Source organism: Lissotriton vulgaris, chromosome 2_1, assembly GCF_964263255.1.
Source record: "Lissotriton vulgaris chromosome 2_1, aLisVul1.2, whole genome shotgun sequence".
Taxonomy (NCBI): domain Eukaryota; kingdom Metazoa; phylum Chordata; class Amphibia; order Caudata; family Salamandridae; genus Lissotriton; species Lissotriton vulgaris.
Window position 1 is genome coordinate 419,994,680 of NC_141687.1, and position 24,787 is coordinate 420,019,466.

The window sequence follows — 24,787 nt, forward strand, 5'->3', positions numbered from 1 at the left end:
AACCGCTCTATTAATGAAAGCACCAATCCATAAAAATCAGAGGGCTTCCCTTACAGTCGAGCCACTACCTAGATGCAATACAGAGATAGTTATTCTAACTAAGTCATCTTCCTTTATCAGTGATAGCCATCTTCCTTTATCAGTGATAGTTCTCCTTTACAAGGCATCAGGCAGCTTTCCTGCTCACAACTGGTGCTAATAACTTCAGATTTATATCTTTGCAGTCCAAGCCAACACCTGATAACTCCAGGAGTCCAACTCTGCTAATCAAGCTCATGCTCACAGTATCAGTGCAGTGACTCACCAGTACAAAGCATCAGTCTGTAGCAACAGTGAGAAGACTTATAATGAAGCCTACATATAACAGGACATCATTTCAAAGGGATAGCTCTTAAGGAATCAGCCCATTAATCAAAAAGAAGAAGCAAATGTAAAGTCTAGAAATATCCCATCTAAATGATTAGATTGAGGGTTTCATTGGCACTTATTTACTTTTGCAAACAACAGTCAACCATAGGTCTAATTTTTAACAAACCCCTCTTAAACTACTCTCAATAGTTTGAATAAGGATGTTCAAAGGATATTTTATTAATATGCTTGTAGTAAATGAAAGTCACCCTCAGGATTGCATGACAGTGGGTGGGGGGCTCTTTATGTGCTGCACTGGTGTTCTGTACTTTCCTTCATGGGATACAAAGTACACCATGTATCTCTGTTCACAGAAATCGTGCATGGCTCACACCAATCAGCAACAGTGCACAGTAGTACGTTCCTTTTGTGTTTTACAAGTCAAATAACAAGATAATTCAGACCAGTAGTTTTGCAATGTATGTGTGCCAATGTACTTCATATCCCTATGGGATGGCAATGATAGACGTTGTGCAATGAATTCCACATTCAACAGCTGAGTCTTTATCTAAGACAAATGAAATAAAAGCGCCATAGCCGGGGGGCGGAGCTTGCTGGCGTCCATGCAAGACGTGTGAGAGCTGAGCTCCTCGCCTGAGCCCCCTTAATATTCGTCAAATTGATCCTTTTTGGCGCCTCACTATCCCCAGCGAGGGCGGAATTCGCTTCTACGACCCCTAGAGCTGCTGGGGGCACCTTCCCTGATCGAAATCGGTGGTGGCATCGATCACCGGACCGGCGGAGTTTGGAGTTGCGGACCAGGCCGCAATCCGCGGACTATCCTTGGGGGCTATCCGCCCTACGTAACACTACGTGCGGCGTGAGGTTCCTGTGTGGCCCCGATCTGCCGGACTGCCTTCTGCCTGGTGCTGATTCTGGCCCGGTCCTCACCAGTGCGGGTTCATTCTGGCCCCTCTGCCCCGTGTGTGTTTGCTGCAACCCCCTTGGTGGAGACCTGGGGCTACCCGGAGTGACCTACGGACCGGACCGCGGGAAGCAGCGCCCTACGACTGCCGGTTGGCGGGCTCCACCCGATACTCTGTTCGGCCTGAGGACTAGAAGGACACTGGTATTGGGCCGTGTGCTTTGGTGTGTACTGGCACTTCTCGGCACCCGGTGCTGTGACCTGCACCGTAGCGTGAAGCCGGAGTTTGGATTTCTCCCCCTGGACTAGTCTGTGCCACGAGGCTCGCGACCGCCATCTTTGGCTGCCATTCCTTGCTGTGCTCCGGACTGCTTCGCGTAGTTCGCTCCCCAGGCACTCCTCCTACGTCGAGCCGCCTCTTGCTCCTTGCTTGGCACATTTTCTGTGACCTCTGCCATGGGGAAAGGAGACAGAAATCAGCCGAAGCTCACGTTCGAGCAACGGAAGCCGAAGGGCGCGGAGAGCGCTCCTCCGGAAACATCAGCGCAGGCGGCGGAAGGTTCGCTCTGTGCGGACATTCGTGAGATGCTCGGCGCCATGGAGAAAGGCCTGCAGGACAGTATGTCCGCGATCGGCTCGAAAATAGACGCCTTATCATTCCGTATGGACCGGATGTCCGAAAGGGTGGACAAACATGCGGAACGTTTGGACATGGCGGAGCGCAGGCTGACGGAGGCGGAGGAGGCCCAAACGGAGTGGGACAAAGATCGTAAGCAATTCAGCCGTCTTCTCCAGGTCATACAGGACAAAACGGAGGATTTGGAAGCGCGTTCACGGCGTTCCAACATCCGCATCACGGGGGTTGCGGAATCCACCAACACCGGAAAGATGGAACTGTTTGTCGAGAAGCTGCTTCACAAGCTCCTGGGGGAGGACGTCTTCTCCCCCATGTTTATTGTTGAGAGGGCCCATCGCACTCTCGGTCCCAAGCCGCAGCCTGGCCTCCCACCGAGACCAATCATTGCAAAACTTTTGAACTACAGGGACCGCGACCTGGCCCTCCGTCTGGCAAGGGAGAAGGGGGACTTGCAGTTTGAAGGAATGAACATCTCCCTCTATCCTGACTTCACAGCAAGGGTGCAAGAGGAGCGGAAGCGATTCGCCCCCTACAAGAAACAGATGAGGGACATGGGGCTCGGCTATACCCGGCGAGACTCCGGATAAATAAACAAGGTCATTCGCATTTTTTCACCGACCCGGCTGATCTGAAAAAATCGCTTAAGGAATGGGCCAAAGAACAGCGCAACAGCCCGAGGGATCAGCGTGCGGAGGATGAGGAAGCTGTGTCTTTGGAGGGCCAAGGCTGAACTGTCTCACGCTGCGTAGCCTGGCCTGGCTACTTCACTGTGACTGTATGTATTGTATTCCAGTTTTCGATGTGACTCTCCTTTGCCTTTATACCATTTTGGTTTGTGACCCTTAAAGTGCCTGGTTTGTGGTGGTGCCACGAAATGGAGCTCAAACTTTTGCTGCTCTTCTTTTGTTGACGAGGGGGGTGCTTCCGGTGGTACGTTGGGACTGATTGTTCACCACTCTGCGTGTTCTGCTGCTGGGGCTTAGGTGGGGTGCCGAACGCAATGGGGGTGGGGCTGGGAGCAACGACTGTATCTGGCCCTTGTTGGAGAGTATTGTAGTCTGGCCAGAACCTCTGCCCCTGCGCTTTCGGCTTTTCGACCCTCTAGGGGGTCCTGGGTTTGTAGTGGGGTGTTTCGGGTGGGTTCAGGGTGGGTAGTGCTATGCTCTGTCTGACCGGGTTGGGGTTGGTCGGCTGTGGGTGGGTGGTTGTTGGATGTGCTCGTGTATTGTTGCTGCTATGCTGTTTGGGGTTCAGGGTTTGCCGGGTGGGGGGTTTGTTTTTGCCGACTACTACACTGTGTCTGTCACTCCAGCTGCTCTGCGACATCTTCCTTTCTAATCTGCCATGTCGACTGCTGAATCACTGAGTCCGGAGTGCTCCCTGGGCTCTCTGCGATTACTGTCCTGGAACGTAAGGGGGCTCAACGATTTTCGCAAGCTCAGGAAGGTCTTAGCCTATTTGCAACGCCACCACATTGACCTTGCTTTACTGCAGGAAACACATTTGCCGCTTTCCAGCCCTATGTTGCAGGTGCGGGGCCTTGGCTCCGCTTGTGTCGCTGCGGGGTTCACAACGCATGCTAGGGGGGTGCTCATATGGGCTAATCCCAAATCCCGATTGTCGCTGACCCGAGTGGCGGTAGACCCGGAAGGGAGGTTTGTGGTTGCGCGCTGTGTTGGAAAGGATCATGATCTTTTGCTGGTGAATGTGTATGGCCCCAATTACGACTCCCCGGAGTTCTATGCTTCACTTGCTGACAGCTGCAGGCAGTTTGTGGGCTCAAAAATGCTGTGGGGGGGGGATTTTAACTTGGTGCTGAACCCGGACCTTGACAGATCTGTGGGCCCCCCTAGGTCCCCTGCAGCTTCCGCGTCCCTCCTTTTGTCGGAATGTGTGAAACTTGATTTACTTGATGTGTGGCGGCATAGGCACTCGGGCGGGGTGGGTTCACTCACTACTCGGCCTATCACAACATTCATACACGCATAGATTATTGGTTTGTTTCCCGCTCTTTGCTAGAGGTGGTTAAGGGTTGCACGGTTCTCCCGCGCACGCTGTCTGACCACTCGCCCTTGCTCTTGCTGCTGGTGGCTCCTCCCAGGAGCATCCCCCCCTTCATGTGGAGATTCCCCCCGTACTCCCTCTTAGATGAGGTTTTCAGAGGAGAACTCGCCGAAGACATAGAGACCTATTTCGCAACCAATGTGGGCTCAGTGGACAGCGTTCAAGTTCTCTGGGACGCATTTAAGGTTTACATCAGAGGGATGACTATGGCGAAGCATTCTGGGGTGCTCAAAGCTATCAGGCGGCGCCTGCAATTGCTCGAGACTCAACTCGCTGCCCTGGATAGTCAGGCAGTGGACTCGGGGGACGCAGCTGATCCGGTCACGCTTAAGTCCTTGCTAGATGAATTTCAGGAGGAGGCGGACAGGGAAATTAAGCATATGGGCAAATACGCGACGGCACGGGTGTATGGGGAGCGGGATCGGCCTGGTGCACTCCTCGCTAAACTTATGCGCAACAGTAGGCCCCCATTGGTTATCGAGGAGTTGGTGACAGCTGCTGGGGCGGTGGTTACGGAGGAGCAGGACATCTTGGCGGAATTTCATGCCTACTACACTGCCCTCTACTCCTCGAGGGACGCACATCTCGAGGACGAAATCGACGACTATTTGAGCTACATCCGAATGCCCTTCCTGGCTGACTGGCAGAGGGAGTTCCTTATGGCCCCCATTCAGAAAGAGGAGATAACGGAAGCGCTGGAAGGCATGAAATCTGGTAGCGCTCCTGGTGCGGATGGTCTCACGGTGTCCTTCTACAAGGCCTTCCAAGAGCAGCTGGTCCCGTACTTGATGCTCTTGTTCGATGACATTTGCCAGCAGGGCAGCATGTCGAAATCCATGAGAGAGGCGTTGCTTATTACCATCCCGAAACCTGGCAAGCCCCTTAATCAGTGTGGCTCCTACCGGCCGCTATCGCTGATAAATGTGGATGCGAAACTGTACGCTAAGGTTCTTGCGACTCGTTTGGCGCTGCTGGTTCCGGAACTGGTTGCCCCGGAGCAGGCTGGGTTTGTTCCCTCACGCAATCTCTCTTATAATATTCGCACGGTCCTAGGCACGATCCAGCATGTCAAACACGAAAACAAAGCTGTGGCCATCTTCTTGGATATGGAGAAGGCCTTTGATTCTGTTGAGTGGTCGTTTATGCGGAGGGTCCTTCTTAAGTTTGGCCTAGGGGAGCCGTTTCTGCAAATGTTGGGAGCCCTATACTACAAACCTACTGCGAGGCTGAAGATAGGTAACCTGGTCACTGCTCCCATCGAAATTGGGAGGGGCACGCGTCAGGGTTGCCCCCTCTCTCCATTGCTGTATGCCTTGGTAGCGGAACCTCTCGCCTGCGCTATACGAGAGTATCACCGGTTTGAAGGGATCAACTTCCTGACGTACCAGATCGGTATCTCCACATATGCGGATGACACTCTGCTATATGTTCGGGACCCGGAGGCTAACCTCTCTGCGGTGCTACGGGAAGTGGTGAGGTTCGGGGCTCTTTCGGGCCTCCGCGTCAACTGGAATAAGTCAGTAGCGTTGCCCCTGACTCCGGTGACGCTCCCTTTCGACTCGGAGTACCCCTTGCAATGGACCACGGACTCTATCCGCTATTTGGGGATACGCATACATACGGACCCGGAGGTCCTGATACGCGAGAATTATGGTGTGGCCTACTCCAAACTGGTGGATGATGTCGAGGTGTGGTCCAGGCTCCCGCTTTCGCTCATGGGCAGGATTGCGCTCATGAAGATGGTGGTGCTCCCCAGGTTCCTTTTCCTATTCGTGAATATACCAGTAGTCCTTTCCAAAGCCTTTTTCCGGCAACTTACCCAGACACTTGTCCGCCTGGCGTGGGGGGGCAAACAGCCGCGGGTGCAGTGGCAAACGCTCACCCTTCCATACGACCAAGGAGGCCTTGGGGCTCCGGACCTGGAGCGATACTACAGGCTTGCTCAGGGCGCACACCTACATACGTGGATTCATGGGGATCCGGGTATCCCTCATGTGAAACTGGAGAGACTCTTTGCAGACCCCGTCCCGCTTCCGGCGACAGTGTGTTATCCGCCTGATAGGAGGGTCGGCAATCTGGACTCTATAGCTGCCACGAATCATGCTTGGCATGCGCTGATTGGCTCCCGTGGGTGCACGCTGCTGTATTCTCCTTTGCTCCGTGTAGAATGGGCGGCCTGGTTGGCTCCACTGACGGAGAAGGGCGTCCTGAAGGCGCTACGTGACCTAGGCATTCTTACCATGGGTGATCTCTTCTCAAAAGGCACTCTGAAAACGCTGCAGCAGGTCCTTCAATCCTGTCCCGGGGCAACGCTACTTCATAGTTTTCAATATCACAGGGTTCGTAGAGCGGCCCTTTCCGTTTTAGGCCCGGACTTGGCTGAACCGCAGGAAGTGCCGGAACTCACCTATGTCATCAAGACCCCCTCGGCTCGCAAGCTGGTCACAGCTCTTCGGTCCCTGGGTGATTGACAACGGCAGTATCCCCCCTCCAAGGCCCGTTTGGCCTGGCAGGCTGACCTCCAATCTCCCATCTCAGACGACATGTGGCGTTATTGTGCAACTAATACCAGGAAAATCTCGCTCAACGGTAGGCACCGACTGGTACATTTTAAATTCCTACAGCGTGTCTACTACACGCCCGAGAGGTTGCATAGGTATGGCCTTAGAGAATCAGCGGAGTGTGAGCGTTGTCACTTTCACACAGCAGACTTTCTCCATATGGCCTGGACTTGTCCTGCCATACATAAGTACTGGGTAGAGGTCTTTGCGGACCTCAGTGCTATCCTTGGTGAAGTGATCGTACCTAACCCGGCGCTCGCCTTACTTGGTTTTTCAAAACCTCTTCCTGTGGCTATACGGCGACTTGCGGACATGGCATTACTGACGGCAAAGCGGCTGATAGCACTGTGCTGGATGCGGGGACCAGTCCCTACTAGAAAATGGTGGGAAACAGACTTGCTTTACTGTTGCACGCAATCGGAGGTGTATAGTGAACTCCTACCTCCAAAGAGTAGAGCCAAAAACTTTTGGGGGTTGTTTCGAGCGTTTCAAAGTGCGAAAGAGGATGGTGAGTCGGACCCAGAGAGTGTGGAGCTGGATGTGCTGCAGGAGGAGGGGGCTGCGTCAGCAGTGGATGAGGAGTGTGTCGGTTGAAGGCCTTAACGTTGTGACAGTGTGGTGAGTCACGCCTGACTTTTGAGATGTTTTGAGTTGTGAGTTGCTTGTGACGGCTGTTCTGGTTCATGGCGACCGCAGTCCCCTTCCCAGAGCGTCATCCTGCCCTGGTGGGCATTTGCTTATCTCCCTTAGCCTAGCTGAGGGGCTCATGGTTGGGGTGCAGAGTGGGGAGTGGGTGGTGGGCACGGGTTTAGGTAGTCTGGCTTGTTCTTCTGGGGTGGGTGGGTTTGCTATTGTCTGGGGGGTTTCCTCCCCTTTACACACCTTTCCCTGGGTCCCCGTTGGTCTTGCCCTCGACTCTGGGTTTCTACGCAGTTCTTCCCAAGTGGCTATTTCGATCCTGTCAATCTGGCACGCCACGCTGCCCCTGGGTCTGACATTGTCGGCGTTGTGGGGTGTGCATCCTGCTTTTATGCTATGATCATCCGATGGTAGATACTACGAACTGTTGCTTCTGCACACTTGTTCCACACCTGCAGTTTCGCCGCCAGGCCCTAGGACTGTTGGTCTTTATGGCTGTGTAACTTACCTGTACCCAGGGATTGGAGGGTGTTTCTTTTTTGTTGCCGCCGGCCTCCGGGTTGTAGGCGATGTCGGCTGTGTATGTAACTTGTGAGTGCAATAAAGTAAAAATTTAACAACAAAAAAAAAAGCACCATAGCCTGGAAAGTGAATGCTCATCAGGTGTGTGGCTTTGAACGTATTTGCAAGGTGTTTGGGTGATACAAGTTTCACCTCTTTAAAGTCAGGCCTTCTACAGTTGTACATACTGTTGGAAATAAAAGAGTACCTTTTGATTAATTAGGTTCATTGGCAAAAGGTATACATTTAGCAGGAATGTGAAAGAACTACTAGCTACATCCTAAAGATTTATAGCCTAGATATACATTGCCTCTTTCCTCCATTTGTGGAGCAGTGACAGAACATGGTTGTGTGCTGGATAAGTATCTTACCTGTAGCACTGTGGTTCCTGGCTCCACCATGATTGGCTTGCCATCAACAAACACCTCAATTAGGTTGCTGGCAGCAGTGGCTGTCGAACGTGCTGTGAAACATAATGAAAAAAAAAAGAATCACACAACTAATCCAAGATGTTCTAATGTTATTTTTTTTATTTAGCTACGAACTGGAAGAACCTACTATCAAGAAGGACACTATACTAGACTCGGGTACTTCTTGCTACAAACCATGCGAGGAAATGGGGGTCGGAGGGGAATTATATGGTGTGGTTGTGCGTCCTCATCGTGAAATACACTTACCAACCCCTTTAGGACCCTTAAGTTTTGTTTGTCAAACCTTCAGCTCAACCCTGGTTAGCTGTGGCTCTGAGCAACAAGGTTTACAAAAAGGAACAATTGTAAGCCATTTAAACAGCACCAAAACAACGGAAGAAAACACGACAAAAAATATCCAACATCAAATTATAAAAATAGACTGCATTTTTATGTATCCGCCGGAGGGTTCCAGAGATATTGTATTTATAGGGTATAGTAAATCAAAGCATTTCACTCAACCACAAACAAGCATTGGCAAATTCAACTAATCTGAAACTTGAAAAAAAATTTCCTTAAAAGGTTTGATTTAGTTGTAATGCGGTCACTTGTTATCATTTTAGGCAACCAACTCTGGTAAGAAGCCAGTTAGGGGGACCGGCAAGGTAATCAGAAACCTTTACCTCAGCAGGTGAAGCAGTCTTCAGTCAGTCCCATGCCCTTCTATCCTTTGCAGGGCCTTCTTATAGAAGTGGTCCTGATACAAGGGATGAAGGATGCTCTGGATGCGAAGCAGTTGATGGGGGTCCTCCTGCGACTACTCCTCGGTCCACGGAGGGAGTGAGGTGATCTTGGTCACAGGGTAGATGTCAGAGGATCAAAGTCCTTTCAATGCTGGCAGAAGTCCAGTTGCCCCTGGACTACCAGTTGTCAAATATCGCGGTCATCAGTAAATTCTGCCTGGGTGAAACTTCGTGCATCAGGCTCTGGCCCCAGCTGCTGCATGACAGCATGTCAAAGACTTTGGGCTACCAACTTGCCACAGCAGACTTCTACAGCTGTTCTGTCCCTGTGCTGTGAACTGGAGGCCAGTCAGCTGGCCCTTGGAGTCTCTTGGCCTTGGCTGGGTTCTGGAGAGGACTCTGCTTCGAGGACGACACAGCAGGCACAGTCCCGCTCCTTTGCTAGCCATTATGTGCAACAGGTGCAGTCCACAATGGCACAGTCTCTTTTTGTTTCACGGTGCAGCAGGGAGGTCCTTCCTCAGTCCTTCTTCCAGTCCAATCGAGATCTGAGTTTGGAGAGCCAGGGGTGCCCTATTTATGCTCAGAAAATGTCCTCAGGTAGGATGTGGTTGGTAGTCAATGGGCTATCCGGTTCCCTATCAGCAAAATGTGACATCCTGGAGTCCCAGGTTGCACCATTCTGCCCACTTCCAATATGGCACAACCCCTCTCCTGGCCTGTGAAGCTCCCTAGCCCAACACAGAGGTGTGGCTACCAAGGGAGCTACACACCCCTGAAAAACTGGTTTGGCAAATGGCTTCCCCTCTCCTGTCCCTAGTGCCAGCCTGTCTGCCTGAACAACATCTTCATGGCTTCCTGCTCTGGAAGGAGCCAACTCTGGAAGGAGGTGTCTCCTCCCTCGTAGGAGACACCTCCTTCCAGACCTGGCTCCCCTTTCCTGGGAATTATTAGCACGTCTCCCCAAGAGGGCAGAAACCTGTCTCAGCGACCCTGTGTGCCACTGGTAAGGGCATAGGAGACTGAATGGTAACAAACTGGCAACTTTGCTAAAGTTGCACACTGCAACTCGTTACATTATATTGACCTGAGAATCCAGTCTAGCTAATGTAACAAGTTGTTTGATGCCTTGGATGACCCACGAGGGTCACGCCGTTCCAGAGTTAGCACAGCTGAGGGGTCAGAGTGCAACTCTGTACTCACCAATTTGGCTACCAAACTTTTTCACAGTAAAAATAAATGTTTCACGTTTTTATTATCAAAACATGTAAAGTTACATGTTCTGCCCATAAGATATGTGGCAACCTGCCTTATGACTTGATAAGTTTGCCATAGGAGTGACGTATGCAAATACTGGGGGGAGGTCGGCCTTTGCCATTACTTTAAATGGAAAAGTTGACCTAGCCATTTAAACTGCTCTTTCGCACTATAAATGGCGGTCTGGGAGTCTCACTTTACTTGTGTCACACCCAGGATGGCACAACCAGTGCTCCAATCCCAGGGTGGCATGAACCATCTAACTTACATGCCCTGGATACCATTTACTATGTGCTTATAGGTAAGTTAGCTTAACCATTTGGATATGAGCCAATTTAACAAACCTGTTTAAAAGTAAGGGCAAAGGTATGGAGGTCTGGTTAGCAGACCTCAGTGCACTTTCAAAGTCGAAAAACCAACAGCATCAGTCCAAAAACGTGGGGTGACCATACAAACAAGCACTGGCGTTGCCAATAGGTCTCGCAGTAGGAAAGTTGGAGCTATTGGTTTTGTAAATGACATTTTATATTTATATATCGTTATTGGCATTGTCAATAACAATATATAAATATAAAATGTCATTTACAAAACCAATAGCTCCAACTTTCCAAATGCGAAACCTATTGGCAACGCCAGTGCTTGTTTTCTCTGTCTAGCGTTTTTTTCGCCCACTGGTCTCTCTGATCCTTCATCTGTCGTTTGCTCCACCGAGTTCTGCTTTATTCTGTGCACACCATGGTCTGTATGTGTTACATTTGTTCACTAGCCTTTGCAGAATACCCCCGCCCATCTGATTGGTAACGGAGTGAACTAATGTCTCACAGCCAGTAGTTCTGACTGCAGTTCGCCTCAATGGCATGTGCGAGAGTCTCGCTAAAGGGCAGATGGAAATCTTGGCAGGGCTAGTAAAGCAGGCGTGCATGGCTGTGCTCTGTAAATGCGGGCCAGGGGAGGGCCCTGCGGCTCCTCCCCCATCCATCTTTGACAAATGACGTGAAACTACATTGTCTACTGGTGAGTGAGAGCCCGAGGCCATATACTGCCAAATAATGGATACAATTCTCAGAGCTTTTTGTTTTAAGGGTAAAGTAACCAACCAAGGAAAGTTTATTCTCACTTGCATGGCCAATACCTCACTCATCAACACACATTCATGCTTACAAACGCGCACAACACACATACACAACAACACGTGGCCATTCATACCCTTTAGATTGCTTATATAAATATGTATTGAAATTAACAAATATATACAATCATATTTTTGCATACTCAATCATACGCATACATATATATCAGTCTAGCTACACGTGCACATGTATGCAAATAGATGTACGTATACACGCACTCACACATTTGTCATATTTAGTTGCACATGCATGCATACAGAATCCAGCCATCACTCCAACACCTTATAATATACAAATCAGTATATACTTACGTATAATTAGACATGCGTGTGCACAGGCCAACACACAGGGACTCTAGAGAGACTATATTATGTATTTCCGCTAGTTTTACGAGTGCTTATAGGTTTCTAGAAAGCACTTTGTTTTCTGGGTGTGAACAATGTCTGGTTTGCAGCCATGAGTATCAAATGGTGAAGGATGTTCTGGAATGAAAACAAGATTCTTGAAATGAATCCACGCTTCTGGAATGATGACGGGTTCTGGATTACGAAGCAAGGGCTATGAAATGATGTAAGAATTCCCAAGACATGTTTCTTGGATGATGCCTGGTTTCTGGATCCGGTGAGAGTGCTCTGTAGTCAGAACAGGGTTCTTGAAAATGACTCTGTTCTGGAATATGATGGCATGCCTCTGGAATACATTGAATTGATATCAGATCTGGAAATATTTCACGACTTTGTAATGAAGGCACGAGCCAGGAAGACGACCTGGTCCCAGTGTGATGGCACGGATCTAGATTGATATTTGTTGCCTGATAACTCAATGGCTATTTTTTGATGTGTGCGCACGAGAGGTTGAACTTCATTAACCGATACTCCCTCATCTGAATAAACCATTTGGGATAGATGCTCCCTCCTCCATGCCCCCACCATGCTGCGCATCATAGCCACCCTGACGCTTCTCCAGCCCAGAATGTGACCCCGCCCCCTCGTGCAGCTGCAGACATTGCTGGGTCCATTAATGGGAAGTGTGTGAGGTGAATTGTAGTGGTGGTGGTTGCGGTGATACTGACGGGGGTGGTGTGCGCATACGGAACTCCTGGGCTCGCATCGGCGACCCATTTGTCTTGTTGGCACAACTCGCTATTCACAGAAAAACGTGACTTCCTTTTTAGAAATGAGAGGCATTCGCCCCCAAGGAGAGACGTGTTCTGGGAAGACTAAGGCGAGAGGGCGCAGAGGGAGGGTGGCATGGTAAAGAACAATACCGATCGAGTAAACGTAGAAATGGAAAGAGGAAGGGTGTTGAGGGAAGGACGAGTGAAAAAAAACTGATCACTGGGAGAGAGGGAACAGGAGGGTGACAGCGAATGAGAGGAAGAGACAAGACAGAAAAGGGCGAGAGACTGAAAAAGATAATGGAGGGAAGCCGGATGGGGACGGGAGAGCCTGGTGGAGGGGCGGGAATGCGAGCGAGGGGAGGAGAAGTGTGGCAGGCGCGCGGAGGGAAGCCGGATGGGGAGGGGGAGGAGAAATCCAAGTAAGGCTGTGTGCGGGGAGAGAGAGGGGAGGTGCTGGAGCTGGGGAACAGATGGCCGTGAAAGTTTATGGCCCAAAAGCGCGTGCCTGTGGCCACGTGAACTCGAAGAAAACCGCACCAAAAAACCCTTGGTTTGACGAGTATTTTGAGCACTTTAATTCTCTCCATTTTCCATTCCTTCGGAATGGAAAAGGCGAGACCTAAAAAGGCATTTTCTTACATGGCTCCCCTCCAGACAAAACATAATAAGCAACTAACCTTTATACCGGTAGTGATCATCCAAGTGGAAGAACCTGGCAAGGACATCTGCATTGGCATGGTCAGGCCCAGGTCTGTGTTCCACTGTGAATTCCATACCCTGTAGGGTAATGGACCACTAGCAATTTGGGGTTCTCTCCCCTCATCTGCATCAGCCACCTGATAGGCCTGTAGTGAGTATCAAACAGGTAAGGGCTCAGTTTCTTCAGGCACCAAACCACAGCAAAGACTTCCCTCTCAATAGCACGTCAACGCTGCTCTCTGGGGAGGAGTCACCTGCTAATGAAGAAAACTGGCTGATCATGGCACAAATCTTTCCCTTGTGGGAACACTGCCCCAATACCATGTTCAAAAGCATTGGTCTGAATAATTAATTTCTTCTGGAGGGCGGGTGCCTTTAGAAACAGTGATGAGCACAGAGCTTCCTTCAGGGTGTCAAAAGCCCTCTTACACTGCTCAGTCTAGATAACTTTTGGGCGGGTTCCTGGAATTAAGTTCAGTTAATTGTGGCACTAAAGTACCATAACCCTTTATAAAACTCTGAAAGTATCCAGCTAAAAAGAAGCATTTCCTTACAAACCGTATGATCAAATGTTTAGAATGCCTTTCCAAATAGATTAATGAATCTAATGCATCCGGCAAAACAAATATTTCTTACTCAACACACCATTACCGCTTCACTGAAATTCCCCTAGCTGCTGTTTACACACTTAACTAATTCTGGGTGATTCTCCCAGCATTGTACTTGTACTTCGGAGATCTTTTAAATGTAATGGAAACAAATGATACCTTTATAAACAAATGTATATTTTTATTTTGTTTCTTTTGACATAGCATAAATTGACTACCTGGTGTAAATGAATATTCTCTGATTAATAGTTATAACCAGGGCTACTGGTGGTAGGCAATCGTATGGCTGTAGAATTTCCATGCTATTGTTAGCTGCACTGTGCAAAGTCCAACAAAAATGTGCAAGTCTGATACCGGTTGCAAGCAAGCCTGTAAACCTGGCCGGGAGGTACCTCCTCCTCTTTCCCATCCCACATCGCGCTAAAGAGTCAACTCGCAAGTTGCCGCTCGCTGACCAACTTATTGCAGGGCGACAGTGAGATTGGGGGCATGGATATGTAGGTGTACGCCTGACCTGCTCGCCTCGGAGCTCCGCACGATCCACTTGTGAAAATAGCTTCCAATTGCTTGAGGATGTTGCGCTAAGTGAGCAGCGCAGCACCCAACGCACGTCAGATCTCTAAAGCAGATACCGGCGGGCCAGCGGAGACACTCTGCTGTCCACATTCATGGTCCCACAAGTCCGGATTATACCCACAAAGAGAGCAGCTACTACAGTGACATCAGCAGTGATTAGTGAGTGCAACTTCTGCTTAGGCGACAGCTGGCCCCGTTCCCCCTAGCTGTATACAGTGTACTAGGAACTTTGTCAACTGTCAACTGGTAACTTAACTGTGGAGACCCTGGTTTCTCCTGTAAGTGATATTTGGAGATTATTAAGTAAAACAACTGACCGCTGGGTAACCACAGCAAAAGACAACAAGATGATGGACAAAGTGCTGCAACTTTTCAACCACTCACCCCAGCCACAGATCTGGGTTTAATCCATTGTTTTTTTGATCACTATGCAACCCAGAAACAAACATCTTGAGACCGTTTTCAGGGTATTACCGTCATCACCTGGCTTAGCTTGAATCCAGCCACACAGTGAGCAAAGGGCCCTCGCCTGGGCATACCGTTGGCAACTTTTGGTGAACACAGCAAACACAACAAGATGGACAGAGTGCTGAAACCTTTCAACCACTCACCCAAAGTCACAGATCTGGGTTTAATACATCTTTCTTGTGCTCACTATGCCACCCCAGTTTGGACCCAGCGATATGCAAATCAGTCTTGACTCTGTTCCTCATGGGAACAGTCCAGCCTGAACTTCCACTCCTCTCTAGATCAGAACAAGCATCCTGGGACCGGTTTCAGGGTAATAGCCTATATCAGCCAGGCTAGCTTGAATCCAGTGGCACAGTGATCAAGGGCAACCACACACAGGCCTAAGATAGTGTTCCTTTGTGAGGGCAAGGTTGATAGGGGGCTGTGGGCATCACTGAGAGACCAGCACAATTTAGCAGGAGCCAAAACCCATCAGTAAAGTAGAAGGGAGTTAGCAGTAGCAATACACCAGGATTCTGAGGATTTATTTCAAACATTTTGTAATAAAAAAAACAATTGGTAGATGTTGAAGTCAGATGGTGAAGCCAATGCTGAGCAGCTCCATATGTCGTGAGGGTATGGCCATGGTCTTGCAGAAGGGTAAAAGGTGGGGAATACAGGGCGGCAGGCTAATATTAGCAAAACCTGAGAAAGCACCCGCTACCTTGACTAGGATGCAGAAGTCTGCTCTAATTAAGGAGGGTCTTTGCTAAAGAGAGATTAAGCATGAATAGCTCACTTAATGTCATGAATTCTGAGGCACCCTCTTTTTCAGAAGTGTTAACAAGCTCATCTACGATTGCTGAATCACGAGCTCGCCCTAGCAGGGTCTCAATTTCAAGCTCTGAATAAGGATGTGGATGTGGTTTGGACCCGGATTTGCCAGCACAGGATATCGCAGCCCAAGAATCTTCTACAAAAGCCCCAATGGGCTGGTCAAGCAACCAATCAACCCTGCTGATAGAAGTAGAGAGTGACTCAAATAAGGGGGCATGTCTGAGCAAATATCCTCTTTTTCGAAAACACTAGGCGTAAGAGTGACAAGAACAGAGACAGAGTTGAAGAAGATTCAAGAGACCAGCTCATTTCCCAAGCAGTCCGGAATGGACAAAAAAAAAAAAATCACAAATGGGACTCCTTTTTTAATGTTGATGAAACCTCCTTCAGCACCTAACACATGAAAAGGCCAGAGTGGATGTGGATCGACACTAACTCTGTATTCCACGTTTGAGGGGTCGACGAGCCTAGAACCGGAAGAAGTCACTAAGTGCAAGACCCAGGAGGCCCAGAGGGTACCAATGGGAGCCGAACCAGAATCAAGCCAAGAGTCCGAGATGATTCCGGAGCTGCCACAGGAGAGGCTCACGTCAGTAACAGACCTTTTGGAGAATATCCACAATAAATTAAAGATTTAAAATGCACACAGAGGAAGGAAATTGCTGCGCTTAGTCAATCGCCAGAGAAAAATTGAAGAAAACCTCTAAGGCAACTTCGCATGAGATTGCAGGAAGCTGAACAAATAATTTCTGCTCTGGAAGATACAGCAGTGACGCAAGATTTTGACCTATCACCTGCTCAGAGAGAAATTCGGCAGCTATCTAACGAGGTTGAAAACCTTAAAAACCATAGCATACGATTCAATCTACACTTCATGGGTATTCCGGAAGAGGATAAAGCTCAGGGCGGATCTCTCAATACAGTCAAGCTGGTCGACAGATGGATAAAGGCCTGACAATTTTGCACGCATATAAGAGTACCAGCTCAATACACAATCAATATGAAACACCCACAGACTATCTTAGTGAACTTTAGTGATTATAGGATCAAGGGGCAGGTTCTGGCAGCGGCAATTAAGCATTAAGAGCTTCCCATCTCAGACAGCTCAAAGCTTAGTGGGTTTTCAGATATGTCTATAACTGCAGCTCAGCAATGGAATAGGTTTTAAAGCATTTTGAGTCCATTTAGGTCTGGAGGGGCCCATGCTTCGTTGTTCCAAAAGTCAAAGCTCAAAAATATGTATAAGGGACCGTTTCATATCTTTTAGGTTGTTAGAGATGCATGGACATTCTCTTGGTCACTAGTAAATGGTATCCAGGGCATGGGGACTGAAAAGAGTACCCTAGAGACTCCTCAACAAGACCAAGCTACTGCAGCTTGCATGCCTTGGTGCAGTGAGAAACGACAGAGTTGACATGGCACTCTGCCCATGTGCCATGCCAACCAGCACTACCTAAGCTATAAGTAAGTCCCCTCTCTAGCATCCCTTACATTCTTAATCTTCCGCAAGACTGCATGACTAATAGCAAACATCGTCCATGTGCTTATTTTTCGGCTGTATTGGATCCCGGGTTGTCTAAGGGTGGTCGCTGCTACTGCCATCTCCATACGACAATCTGAAGGGATAGTGTTAAGCAGCAAACTTATGGTTATGGTACCACATTCCATAGACACACTGTTTAACCAAACCAAGACGACACCTGACTAGTGCTAGGCTCACAGGATATGAACTCACGCTTTTGCCACCCCAAATTACACTCAATAAGTGTTTGACATTGAATCCTGCCACATTGTTATCCTTACCAGCTGAACAACCCCATGATTGTATTTACCTGACAGAGGAACAAACCAAGGGAAGAGTAGATCACAAATACACAGCGCTGTCAGATCCTGAAGGAGAATTATGGGTGGATGGCTCCCGTTTAAAATTAACCTGATGGCACTACCTCTGCAGCCTATGCCATAACAACGATGCAGACAGTTGTAAAGACAGCTCTCATTCCACAGAATTCTTTGGAAGGTTTTGGAAGGAACGAGGGTACCTAACTTTGCATGGTGCCAAAATTCAACATGAAGAACTGGTAAACAGTCTCCTCACGACCCTGATATTGTCTAAGAGAGTGGCCATTATCAAATGTAGTGCCCACATGAAAGTTACAGATAAGGTGGGACAAGGAAATGCTTTTGCAGATGAGATAACACAAGATACTGCAAGTACCCACACAAGCAGAACGTATGTACTACGGTCCCAAGCTGAAGGATGGAAAATTATGTTCAAGAGACACAACAGTCAGCTACTGAACAAAAAAAGGCTGAATGGGAAAAAGAAGGGGAGTTAGATGATGAGGGATGTTGGAGGTTCAAAGATATGTCAAATTGTAAATTGCCTCATGCCTATTTATTGCCCTTTTTGACTATGGCTCATGGGCCTGCCCACGTTAGTGCTAAGAACACCATCCCCCAATTAGAACAGGTTTGGGACAATCCAGACATTCGTAAAACAGCTAAACATTTAGTAAAGCATTGTATGATATGTTTACAACACAATCCTGGGAAGGGAGTATCAACCCGACAGGTGCATTTTCTCCACCTCAGGTACCCTTCGAAGCACTTCAAATGGATTATATCCAGCTGAAGCGCTGCAATAATTTGAAGTATGCATTGGTAGTGGTTTGTTCTTTTAGCAAGTGGGTTGAGGCCTATCCAACCAAGGATAACACAGCCTTGACAACGGCTAAAATGTTGCTAAAGAGTTCTTTACCCGATTCGGAATTTGTAGGGTCCTTTGGAGTAACGATGGCCCCCACTTCACTGCCCAGATAATAGAATACCTAATGAAAGGTTTAGGGGTAAAACAGAAGTTTCATGCTCTCAATTATCCCAAGGCCGCGGGTCTGGTAGAAAGGTACAACACCATACTGAAGTTGAAACTAGCTAAGATACAAGCAACAACGGGCCTTAAATGGCCAGATGCCTTGCCCTTAGCTTTGTTATCTGTCCGTTCCATTCCACATAGTAAGACTGGAATTTGTCCATATGAGATTGTATTTGGGAGGCCTATGAATGTGTGTGGACCACCAAGGCCAAATGTGATAAGGAAAATACAGTACCCTGTTTTAAGTGATTACTTGAAAACTTGACTGACAAACGGTCTCTGGTCCACCAACAGGTGCATGAAGCCATTCCAGGCAAATCAGAGGGTCCAGTCATGGTCTCCAGCCTGGAGAATTTGTGTTAGCGAAGAACTTTCAAAGTTCCAAGAATCTGGAACCTCGCTGGAAGAACCCCGAGCAGGTCCTGCTTGCAACTTGGACCGCTGTCTGGGTCACCAATAGGAAGACCTGGATCCAAGCCTCTCACTGCAAGAGGATACCAGCAACTGTTCTCCAACCAGAAGGCAGAAACAATTTGAAAGACATATTGCAAACTCAGAAGAATGTTGCTCCTGTGAACGAAGAAACTCTTGTTTCCGACCAAACTACTCCGGCGGTAACAAGGTACAATCTATGACCAAGGTAGGGAAAGAGCAGATAGAGACACTGGAGGACCTGCTCCCAATTAGTACGGCGGTTCGGCTGTGGCATGGTGGAATCGCAGAATCAGCCTAACTAGGTTCAGTGCGGGTTGCGATACGTGCTCAGCGATACCTGGGTATCTCTCCGGCCTGTGGTTGTACTATGTACCATTAAGGAGAATGCAAAAATTGGGATACAAGTTGCAAACCAAGGACAAGAATCTGTGCATGGTGACTCTGATCATATTGTTGATAATATTGGCAGCAGCCTTATGGACAGTGGAGGAAGTCATTCCATCCCAGAGCTTGCTATCTGCTACAACTACTCCTGTCCCCAAGGAACATTATTACTTCACTCTTCCCTATCATGAAAGGAAGCATTGATTGTCATATCACAATACTACTTTCATACAAATGTTGCAGCATACTCATAATGCTACAAATACTACCAACTGCTGGGTGTGTGGAATGTTGGTAGCCCATCAGTAGAAGGGAGGAACACCCTTCATTCCTGTTAGACCTGGCACCTTGGCGTGAGTTTCCCTTCCACTTTTTGCTGGTGTGCCTCCGATGTTTTGCTGGTTTTCCGCTACTCAGGGCACTGCGCCACGGCTAACCCGTGCCGCAGTGCAAGTGCTCCCTATTGTAAATTGTACATGTGATTGATGTCCATGATTGGTTCATTGGATTTACTGTTAGTCCCTAGTAAAGTGCACTAGGAGTGCCAGGGCTTGTGAATGCCAATACTGCTAGTGGGCCTGCAGCACTGGTTGCGCCACCCACAGAAGCAGCCGTAAGATGTGTCTAGGAACTGCCATTGCAGAACCTGCGTGCAGTCTCGTACTGTCATGCTGGCTGGGCAAGTACACCCGCTTGCCAGCCTCCAAACCTTCCCTTAACTTCATATTAGTCACCCCTATGGTAGGCCTGAGGGCAGGGTGCATTGTAAGTGTAAGGTAGGACAAGCCCTGATGTGCGTGGCATGTCCTGGTAGTGAATTACAACTAAATTCGTATTTCACTATTGTAAGGCTACCTGCTTCCCTTAGGCCAGAATGGGCTGCTGGAATTATTACACTCTATAATCCCAGCAGGCTCAGGGAGCATGGTAGAGAGTCATGTTTAGTATGCCTGAACTCAGAATAATAAAATATTTCTTTTAGTAAAGTTTATTTTAATATCCTGTGTTTGCAAATGCTACTTTTAGAAAGTTAGCATTTGCTTGCCTAACCATTTCAGCCCGCCTCTGCTGGTATGTGTATCTGACTGTCTGGGATGTGTGAGTGACAGGGCTGGGGGATGACAGGTGGTGAATGTGAAGATTACACCTTAGTGGGAGGTAGGAGTGGCTCTTGACTCTGAATCTAGCTGTACTCTGCCACCACAATGCTGGCTCCACCCTCCTGGGGAGCGACTGATGACTCAGCCGGCACCTGGCCCAGGAAGGGCGATGCCCCATCAACAAGGTACTTCTGGCTGCCCCTGTCCACACAATGCTGGCTCCACCTCGTGACCATCGCGCTCTTCAGCAACGCTCTGGGAGCTGCCCTCTCTCTAAACAAAGTGACTGCCGCCTGCCTGGCCCAGAAGCATCGTAAAGATCAGCCCAGCTGATCCGAGCACAGTGACTGACCCCGAGCTGCAGCTCGCAACGTGAAGAGAAGGGGCGCCCGGTGCCTGCTTGCCCCCTTCGTGTCGTGTGCCCCTGAACGCGCCGCCGCTGTCCGAGAAACAGCTGTTGCGTGGGGTGCCTGAACGTCGCCTGGAGTAATAGAGGCCTGCGCCGAGGAGCGCTGTCCCCTGAGTGCGCCCTCCTGATCAGGAACCCCGAGGCGCTGGCCCCGTGCAAACCGGCCCGCACAGCAACGTCGACCCACGAGCCAGAGCCGAGCCGCCGCTCGCTCCAAGCCAGACGGAAGACAACGCAACGCGGACTGCCGCATTGACCTGCACCTCACCAAGTCTCCCACAAGGTACTGTGTTCTTTGTCCTCCCGGTGCGAGCGTCCTGCGACCTGAGCCCGCACCGCGCTGCTTGTTCCTCAACGCGAGCCGCCTCTGAAACTGAGGCTCGCACTGCTCCTGGTCCTCGAGGCCCACGCGGGAAGCGTGAGCTTTGGCCGGCCGGGCCCGATCTCCTCTCTGAAGCGAGCGGAGACAGCGGAACGCGCATTGAGGCGCTACAAGACACTGAACCTTGTTGGACCTGGGCAGAAGGCCCAAAAGATTGCTTATTGCTAAGAAAGAACTGTGGCAACTTGAAACTAAGTGAACTGGAACCGCTATTGAAAGTTTGACAACTGTATTTACAAGCCTGCTTGAAATTTATATAAAGATATATATTTTTACAAAATACAGTTTGGTGTCATTGTGTGGTGGGTTGGTTGTGACGGTGTAATATTGCAAATGTTTAACCCTATGTGCCCCAGAGATTAGCCTGAGACTGCTTAAGCCACACTACCTAGAGGGTAAGCAGAGGTTGTCTTGACGGTAACCCTCAGCCCTGACGAGGAAGAGAGAGTCCCTGCTTGTCGCCAGTGCCGCACTGCGCCAACTAGAGACTCCCCCTTCCTACATTGGACGCAGCGGTGAGGATTTTCGAATTTACATTTGCAGTGTTTATACCTTAGCTACTGACCATTGCATAGTGACTACAGTCCAGTAACTTAGCCACAGACTTTTTGTTTTTAATTTTGCCAAGAGAAGATCCCTAGTGCAGAAACCATGCCGGGCACGAAGAGCCTTGATGGAGCGGAATCCACGACCTCTGAGATGTTAGAGGTGGAATGGGATGCAGCGAAACTGGATAATTACACAAGAAGTGAATTGAAGTTTTTTTGCAAGAAGCTCAAGGTTCCACACTCAGGGTGTAGAAACAAACCAGAACTCTACAAAGCCCTGAAAGCCTGGATAGAGTCTAGAAAGGCCCCTGAGGATCAGAATGCACCTGAGGATCAGAATGCACCTGTGGATCTGTAAAAACCAGACAGCGTGCACAGCTTTGGCAGAGGCCTGTCGCCAGAGGAGCTGGCAGACAGGAAGGAAACCAGGGATCATGAAAGAAAGCTGGCAGAATTAAAAATCCAACTGGAGCTTGAGACCAAAAGAATGGCGCTGGAAGAGCGAAAGCACCAAATGGATTATGAATTGAAAATGAGGGAGATGACTCTAAAGGAAAGAAGCTTGGAGAATCCTCCCTCTGGTGGCAGCACAACGCCGGTGCAGGTAGAGTCAAGAGTGCACATCCCCAAAGACGTAGTTAAAGAGTTCTTTAAGGGGGATGACATAGGACAGTGGTTTAGGGCATATGAGGTAGCCATGTCCTCCCACCGGGTCCCTGACAAGGATTGGGGAGCGGGGTTGTGGGGAAGGTTCCTTAGCGAAGGGCGGGACACCCTGCTAGATTTGCCCGTTGAAAACCAAAGATCCTATTCCCACATGAAAGAAGCTTTAATGAACAGGTATGGGCTTACCCCTGAAATGTATAGACAGAAGTTTAGGGGGTGTACTAAGCGGCCTGGGAATACGTATGTGGAGTATGTGACTTTTTTTTGCAGAGCACTGGATGGTTGGGTGAAGGGTAGCAAAGTGGATGATTTTCAAGGTCTCTTTGATTTAATTGCATGGGAGCACTTGTCTGATCATTGTTTTCCTGAGTTACGCCAGCACCTGATCGATAGCAAGCTGTCCAACCCGAGGAAGCTTGCTGAGGAGGCGGACCGCTGGCTCAGCACCAGGGTCCACAAGGGTCCAGTGGGAGACTCCGCCAAGGGTGGGCAGGGTCCCCAGCAGAAGAGTGGGGGGGGACAAGGGAAAACAGAAAGGGTTCCAAAAAGGCCCCCAAAGTAATCCCCAAGGGGACCAGCAGAAAGGTTCTCAGCCTCCCCCACCCCCAAAGCAGAATGGGGCCCCGACAGGTAGACCTGTTCCGAAGGGGCCCTTCAATTGTTTCAAATGTGGTGAGCCGGGGCACATATCCAGTGACCCCAAGTGTCGCCTGTTTGGAAAACCAGCACCCACTGGTGCTCCGCCCCGTCAAGTGACTAGTGTTCACTTAGGAGAAGAAGTGATGGTCCCGGGGGGTGGAGATCCCGTTCAGATGACCCTAGTCTCGCTAGGAGACAGTGAGATGGTCCCTACAAACTACCTGCCCTCTAACACTAAGAAATATGGGCAGGTGGTGATCATCAATGGTAAGGAAGCTGAGGCTCTTAGAGATACAGGAGCCAGTGTGACTGCAGTGAGGCAGCACCTGGTGTCTCAAGAGCAGGTTGTACCCCATGCCTACTGTAGGGTTATCAACGCTGATAACTCAGAGAGTCAGTGTTCGATGGCTCAAGTTCCCTTCGAGTGGGGGGGGTCTCTGGTACTCTGCAGGTCTGTGTGAGGAAAACCATGCCTGTTGACTGTTTGCTAGGGAATGACTTGGAGCACTCCCCTTGGGAAAAGGTGGAGAAGACGACTCACCTGAGGATGGTGGGTCTACCTGACTGGGCGTGCGTGACCACCCGGTCGATGGCAGCCAGTAGGGGTGATCAAGAGATCCTGGGGCCTGAAGGAGAGGCCCAGGAGCCGGCCTTAGGGAGAAGGCGCAGGGGACGCGGGAAACCGGCCCCTGAAGTTCCCACGGTCCAGGAGGAAGCAGACCTTGAGGGGGATGCCCTGGAGCCTACAGGGGAACAGATTGCCGAACTGGGGGACCTGCCTGAGCTGACCCATTGGCAGCAAGAAGGAGGCCCCTCCAGGGAGGAATTCTGCAGGGAGCAGAAAGAATGCCCTTCTCTCGTGGGTATGCGGCAGCAGGCTGCAGACCAGGCCAATGGTGTTCAGGCCAAAACACATTATGTGTACTGGGAGAATGACCTCCTGTATTCGGAGCCTAAGGCTGCTGAACCTGGGTCAGCCCGTGTGCTGGTGGTACCCCAGAAGTTCAGAGCCTTCCTACTGGGGCTGGCTCACGATGTGCCTTTAGCAGGACATTTGGGGATGGACAAGACCTATGACAGGCTTGTCACCCACTTTTACTGGCCCCAAATGCACAAGAGCTCAGATGCTCATTGTAGAACCTGTCCGACTTGCCAGGCAAGTGGGAAGAGCGGAGGGAAGAACAAGGCTCCCCTCCAACCCTTCCCTGTGGTCGGTACGCCATTCCAGCGAGTGGGTATTGACATTGTTGGGCCTCTGGACCCCAAGACAGCCATGGGCAACAGGTTCATCCTGGTCTTGGTGGATCATGCCACCCGGTACCCTGAAGCCATCCCTCTGAGGACAGTGACGGCCCCCGTGGTGTGACGTGCACTGATGGGAATTTTCTCACGAGTAGGATTTCCTCTAGAGGTGGTGAGCGACAGGGGGACCAACTTCATATCCAAGTATATGAAGTCCCTTTGGCAAGAGTGTGGTGTAACCTACAAGTTCACCACGCCTTACCATCCCCAAGGAAACGGGTTGGTTGAGAGATTCAACCGAACCCTGAAGGGCATGATCATGGGCCTGGAAGGTCCAATGAGGCGTAAGTGGGACGTCCTCTTACCATGCCTGCTCTTTGCATACCGCGAGGTGCCACAGAAGTCCCTAGGGTTCAGCCCCTTTGAACTGCTGTACGGTCACCCCGTGAGAGGACCACTGAGTTTGGTAAAGGAAGGCTGGGAGCAATCTCCCAGGAAACCTCCCCAGAACGTATATAGCTACATGCTGGCCTTCAGAAACC

The 24,787-nt window shown here is 49.7% G+C and overlaps 1 protein-coding gene across 2 annotated transcripts in view; it reads right to left on the reverse strand.

Moving 5' to 3' along the window:
* NDUFS1 (NADH:ubiquinone oxidoreductase core subunit S1) overlaps positions 1-24,787 on the reverse strand; it is a 657,173-nt gene that overhangs the window by 600,449 nt on the left and 31,937 nt on the right. For both annotated transcript variants that reach the window (XM_086955308.1, XM_086955309.1), the window contains exon 3: positions 8,107-8,198. In XM_086955308.1, coding sequence (XP_086811434.1) covers positions 8,107-8,198 — 92 coding nt within the window. The remainder of the gene's footprint in view (positions 1-8,106; positions 8,199-24,787) is intronic.